The following is a 6,000-nucleotide window of genomic DNA, read 5'->3' as shown; positions in this document are numbered from 1 at the left end:
AGGCATCTGCGTGGATGCAGGAGTGTGCACAGGTACTGGGAGCACTTCCAGGAGCCAGAGGCCACGTCCAGGCTGGTTTCCAGCTAGCAGAGTTCCAGGGGGTCACCCGAGCCAGCTGAGTCACTCTGGAGTTACACGTGGAAAAAAGAGCAGATGAGAGCACGCTTGGGATGCACTTTCCCTCCACAAAGCTGTAAAGTACTTGCAGAGCAAACACCCGTGGTTTACACTGCTGTGGCCATAACGTGGGAGGCAACAGAGAGTCAGGTCTCAGGGAGTGTGTTCCTATGGTTTTGACAGGCACTCAGCAATAGGACAAGGGGGCACGATGGACTCAAGCTCTGCCAGGGGAAATTGAAGTTGGAGATGAGAAAAACATTCTTTGCAGAGAGAGTGCTCAGGCATTGGAATGGGCTGCCCAGAGAGGGGGTGGATTCCCCATCCCTGGAGGTTTTTCAGCTGAGCTTGGCCGTGGCACTGAGTGCCATGATCTGGTAAAGGGACTGGAGTTGGACCAAGGGTTGGACTTGATGATCTCAAAGGTCTTTTCCAACCCATTCGATTCTATGATTCTATAACAGAAGGTGAGATTTTTAAATGGCTGCATCTTCTCAGCTGCTCAGGAGAAGAGAAAGGTGTTGCATTTTCTAGGGCTGTCGTTGTTCAAAAGTAATTTTTAGCTTTCTGGAACACAAAACCCCTTGAAGTTTGAGACTGACACCATGAAAATGAAGGTCAGAAAATCAAAAGGACTGTGACTGCCTCTATATAAGTAGTTTTAAACACAAAAAAATGCCTAGATACGGATCTGTACTGTCCCTCCCCCACTGTTCTGTTCATCCATGTGGGATGCCAGTCAGGATATCTCCCCTTCCCTGAGGCCTAAGGAGGACCCTACACAACTTCCAGGCAGCTGGCAGTTAGTGTGACCCTGCCCTAATACAAAACAGGTGACACGAAGCCATGCCAGGACAGACCACAGGGTTTTACAAAGCAGGTTCTGCTCGGTGTGTCTTTGCCCCTACAAGAGGAGGATTTTTAAGACCTGGCTACAACGTGATAATTTGAGAACTGCAAACTATTTTTCTCCAGTATTGCTCCCCAGCTGAATCATCTGCCTCACTGAAACTGTGCCCGTGCCCTGTGCTAACAGCAGCAGTCGGGATGTGCATGTGCTAGAACCGCTGGAGCTGCTCCCCGCGTGGTGGGAGACTCCAGGGTGTGGGAGGGGGACAGGAGGGGTGCTGCACCCTGCAGTTTTCCGACTTCACTGCTGCTAATCGCAGCTCTTGGGTCTCTCCCCTCTCCAATTCTTATGCAAACATTTAGAAAGTCAGGCAGCAAAAAAGGCACAAAGCAGGAGACATAAGGAGTGCAAAGCCTCACAGAAGCCCATAAAGCACAAAATGTCTCTTCTGCCCGTTGAAAAGATTATTCCCAGCTCCTTGCACTAGGCAGGAGTGTGTGAGCAGAGATGTAGCGCTTCCCTCCCACTGAGCTCGCAGCTAAAGCCCTCCCCCAGTTCCCAGGGTCTTCAAATAAAGATTTGCATAGTAGTCCCAAATCATTCCGGAGAGAAGGGACAATGGCTCTCTCAACGCCCTCTTTTCCCCCTCCCTGCCTCCCAAAGCTGATAAAGCCCTCTTGAAAAGGGGAACAAAAGATTTACAGATGTCAGAATATTGATTTCTGCCGTTTCAGGACTACAAGGAGAAGATGACGGGAACTTTTGCCCGCAGAAACTCTGTGAAGTTTGAGAGACAGGTGCTATCTCTGCAGCACGAACTCCGCGTTTGTTAAGGCAGTATCTGATGGAGGGAACGTTTCCATTCGAGAGGGATAAGCCGGGCCCTGAAAACTTGAAAACTTAGAGGGATAAGGTTACAGTCTGCAATCGCAGAGCGCATTTGTTGTTCCCAGACCTGCTGAACGGAGAGGCGCTTCCAGTGAGCGCAGTTTGCCACCAGGCGGGCCGGGCCGGCATTGCTCTGAGCGCCTGGGATCCATCCCATCTCCTCGGGGACTCACGCTGTTATCCGTGCCCTCCTCTCTGCTACCTATCTCTTCACCTGGGAAAAACAAGAAAAAAGCTGAAAAACGAGTCATTGGACAGTGGCCTTTGGTTCTGAATCACAGCGGAACCTCCCTATCTCAAAATTCAGCATAGGGCCATTACCTGAAAGCTAAAGCCTCCCACTTCCACAAGCATTTCTGTGCACAGTACACACAAACCTGAGCTTGCTTTTGTGCCACGAACATTCTTCCTCAGTGTAGTGAGTCAACTTCACCCCTACCAAACTCAGCCTCTACCAGCTCACTGCAATCATTCAAATTTTGCTAAACTGAACATCAGCATGGCCCAAAGTGTCACATGTCACTGCTGCACATCCAGCAGGAGACAGACACTGGGCAGCCAAGTCAGGTTAGGGGAGTTCTGGCCTGACCTCCACCTGTCTCACCACCACACCAAAATTGCTTCCTCTAAGTGATTGGCTACCAACACTTTATAGACATATATATATTTATTCTCCTTTTCAGGGCTAATTCTGTAGCATTTACACACTCAAAAGGCTCCCAGGATGTTGGATCTTTTGGGAAAATGTACATGTTGAAATCCTCAAAATGCTGGATCCAGGCCCAGGTTTTTAAAGCTGGTGAGCTACTGTCTAAATCAATCTGTAGGCCCTCAGACAGGTCAGTTTTGGGAAAAGCCACCCTTTCTGTGAGGCAGCAGCACACAGCAGTGAGTACAAGAGAGAGTTCCCATGCCATGGGTAAAGAATCCAGGCAGAGCTGCAGAGCCAGAGCTGATTTTTCATTTATTTTCGCCACACCTTTGTAAAAGCACGTGCTGTCAGAAGGACTGCAGTCATCACAGTGATGATAACCATCACATGTGGCACAGTTAAACATATTTCTTACAACCACATCAAACCATTATTCACAATACTCTTCTTAGAACACCTAGGTTTCCTCAAATACCTGCCTGTCTTCCCTCAGCTAGAAGAAATTATTCACATGAAATCTTTTGTGTCCCAGCAGTCACTCCTAATTTACACTACATTTAAATGAGATGTGAATCAGACCCATTAGAGTCCTGACACACCTTATATAGGGATTAATTGCAGATGTTGGGATGATAAAGGCTAAGACAGACTCATTTTAAATCAGTGTAACTCAGACTGTAATGAAACTACCACCACACTCAGGTTCAGGACAGACCAAAGCCCCTTTTCAGTTGCTCTCCATGAGCCTCTTGCAGCTCCCTGAGTAGAAGTGTTCACAAGGGGCATCAGGGGCAGTTGTGCTGAGTTGCCACTACCACCTATTGCTCTCTGTGAGCATTTCCTTCTCTGAAGAGCATCTTCAAGACTGTCAGAGGAGTGAAGGTGTCCGGGAGAACTAGGAAGGGGGGTTTCAATTGATGAGGAATCCCTATTTTCTGTTGGTCAGCCAACCACCAAGCTCCAATACAGAACTATAACAGGATCTAGATATTTGTAAATTAATTACTATCTTTTTTCCTCTTGAAGTCTTGTGTTTATTCAAGTGGTGTTATTATTTCTGTAGAATCATGCCAGAAATTCACATAATTAAAAACACATTAGTGGTAACAGAACCGCCCTGTTCCAGGGGCCTTTTGATCCCCTCACACCTGGGCTGCCCCTGCAGCCCCAGAACCTTTCACTCTCTGTACTTACTGCTCTCTAGAACTACCTGAGAGAAGGCTGGAGCCGGGTGGGCGTCGCTCTGTTCTCCCAGGACACTGAGAGCGAGAGGACACAGGCCCAAGCTGTGCCAGGGGAGGTTCAGTTTGGACATCAGGACAATTTCTTCACAGAAAGAGTGCTCAGACATCGGGACGGGCTGCACAGGTTGGTGGCAGAGCCACCGTCACTCCAGGTGTTAAGCCTGGAAGTGGCTCTGGCTGTCAGAGCGGTGTTTGGTCACAGGTTGGACTCGGCGACCCCAGAGATCATTTCCAACCTAAACATTGTATTTCTGTGTCGCTCCGATGGCTGTGGGGCTGTGTCACTGCTCTCAGTGACCGCCCCTGCCCTCAGCACCAACACGGCGCCGCGGCCCTCCCTCAGGATACAGCGAAGAGGCCCTTCCCTCCCTCAGGATACAACGAGAGGTCCTTTCCTCGGGACGGACCCACCGGGAGGCCCCTTCCCGCAGAAAGACCCACCAGGCTGCCCTTCCCGCAGAAGACACACATATCCGAGGCCTCTCCCTGAGGCCACACGCTCCGAGAGGCCCCTCCCTCAGGGCGGCCCCTCCCCCGGGCCGCTCAGGGAGGCCCCTCCCCGCCCCGTCCCTCCCGCTGACCTTGACGGGGCCGTGTCCGCCGCCGGTTCCGGTTCCGGCAGCGCGGAGCGGTCGCGGAGGACATGGCGGCGCTGGCCAGGCTGTCCCGGGCGCTGCTCGGCGCTGCGGGCCCGCTCTCCCCCCCGGCCCGGGGCATGGCGGCGGCGGCGCACGGCGGCGGGGGAGGTAACGGGGCCGGCCGGGGCCGGGGTATTGCCCCCGAGCAGCGCTGCCCTTCGCCGCGGGGCCCGGGGGGCGGGCGGGCTGCGGGGCTGCAGGGCGGGGGGTAGCGCTCATTAGCGCCTCATTAGCGCGGTAATGGGGCCGGGGGCGCGGTGTGGCCGCGGCTCTGACCGCGCTGCTCCCGTCCCGTCCCGCACAGCGCGGCTGTGGAGGACGCTGAGCTTCGTGGTGGCGCTGCCCGGCGTGGCCGTGTGTATGCTGAACTGCTACCTGAAGGCGAAGCACGAGCACGAGCGCCCCGAGTTCGTGCCCTACACCCACCTCCGCATCAGGACCAAGGTACCTCTGCCCTGCGCTGTTCCGGCATCGCTGCGGCACCTCCTGCTTCCCCATCCACAGCCGCGGGGTCACGGAATCACAGACTATTCTGAGTGGGAAGGGACGCACACGGATCATCGAGTCCAACTCTTAAGTCAATGGCCCACATAGGGGATTGAACCCATGACCTTGGCGTTATTATAACCAAGTTTTAACCAACTGAGCTCATCTCAGGGTCTCCTCAGGGCTTTGTTTCTGAGGCAGGAAGAATTTCTCACAGCGCTTCCCGACCTTCCCACCCCCAAGTGATGTTCCTAATAATGCCTTGCTGAAAAAACGTTTCCATCCCAGAGCTGCTGTACTTATACGCAGCTAACAGCTAGCAGGGGACATCCCAAATTTTCCAAGCTGGAGCCTTCATGGTACAGCACAGATCATGTTTAAGCAAGAGCAAAGATCTTGCTGTTTGGAGACCATGGCTTTCAGCTAAGGCAGAGAGTTTTCCAACCCTTGGTTCCTACAGCCTGGGAACAGATGCCAGCTTTCTTAATTCACCAGCCTGTCAGGCTGTGTGATCACAGAATCATTTAGGTTGGAAAAGACTTCTGAAGATCATCAAGTCCAACCTCTGACCCAAGACCACCTTGTCCGTTAGACCGTGGCACTCAGTGCCACTTCCATGAACACCTCCAGGGACGGTGACTCCACCTCCCTGAGCAGTCTATCCTGATGTTTAACAACCCTTCCCATGAAGAAATTTCTCCTGATGTCCAGTCTGAACCTCCCCTGGCACACCTCTTGTCCTGTCATTAATTGCTTGGGACAATTGATGTTTGAGTCTGTATTACTGTTTATTTCTGGTGCTGTACAGATTGTTCAGCAGCTCCCACTGACTTATTTTCTCTCTTCTTTCAACAGCCTTTCCCCTGGGGTGATGGGAACAAAACCCTGTTTCACAACCCCCACGTTAACCCTCTCCCAACTGGTTATGAAGATTAAAGGTCCTGACCACAGCCAGAACTTTGGCTCTCCCTATCTTGATCCAGCATGTTGAGTGGGAACCATCGTTTCTGGGCTCGTAATTTCTGAAGCTCTGCATTTGTGGTGAAGCTCAGTGGTGTTGTGGCCTCTGTGTGTATTTCTGATGAGGTCCTTAAAATAAACAAATCTGAATGTGAATTTAGGATT

General features: G+C 52.0%; 1 protein-coding gene across 1 annotated transcript; it reads left to right on the top strand.

Annotated features, from left to right (window-relative positions):
- The first annotated feature begins 4,325 nt into the window (after window positions 1–4,325).
- On the top strand, window positions 4,326–5,991 carry COX6A1 (cytochrome c oxidase subunit 6A1). Its single transcript, XM_071572289.1, has 3 exons — window positions 4,326–4,497; window positions 4,694–4,833; window positions 5,731–5,991. The coding sequence occupies exons 1-3, from the start codon at window positions 4,395–4,397 to the stop codon at window positions 5,809–5,811; spliced, it is 324 nt and encodes a 107-aa protein (XP_071428390.1). The 5' UTR covers window positions 4,326–4,394; the 3' UTR covers window positions 5,812–5,991.
- The last annotated feature ends 9 nt before the right edge of the window (window positions 5,992–6,000 follow it).

The sequence above is a fragment of the Pithys albifrons genome, chromosome 17, assembly GCF_047495875.1.
Source record: "Pithys albifrons albifrons isolate INPA30051 chromosome 17, PitAlb_v1, whole genome shotgun sequence".
Lineage (NCBI taxonomy): Eukaryota > Metazoa > Chordata > Aves > Passeriformes > Thamnophilidae > Pithys > Pithys albifrons.
The sequence above is the reverse complement of the archived record's forward strand: the minus strand, read 5'-3'. Positions and strand labels throughout refer to the sequence as shown.

Excerpts from the sequence above, each read along its gene's own strand:
- COX6A1 (XM_071572289.1), top strand. The coding sequence starts at position 4,395 with ATGGCGGCGCTGGCCAGGCTGTCCCGGGCGCTGCTCGGCGCTGCGGGC. Across the intron at positions 4,498-4,693 it reads GGCGCACGGCGGCGGGGGAG|CGCGGCTGTGGAGGACGCTG; the intron begins GTAACGGGGCCG and ends CGTCCCGCACAG. Across the intron at positions 4,834-5,730 it reads ACCTCCGCATCAGGACCAAG|CCTTTCCCCTGGGGTGATGG; the intron begins GTACCTCTGCCC and ends TTCTTTCAACAG.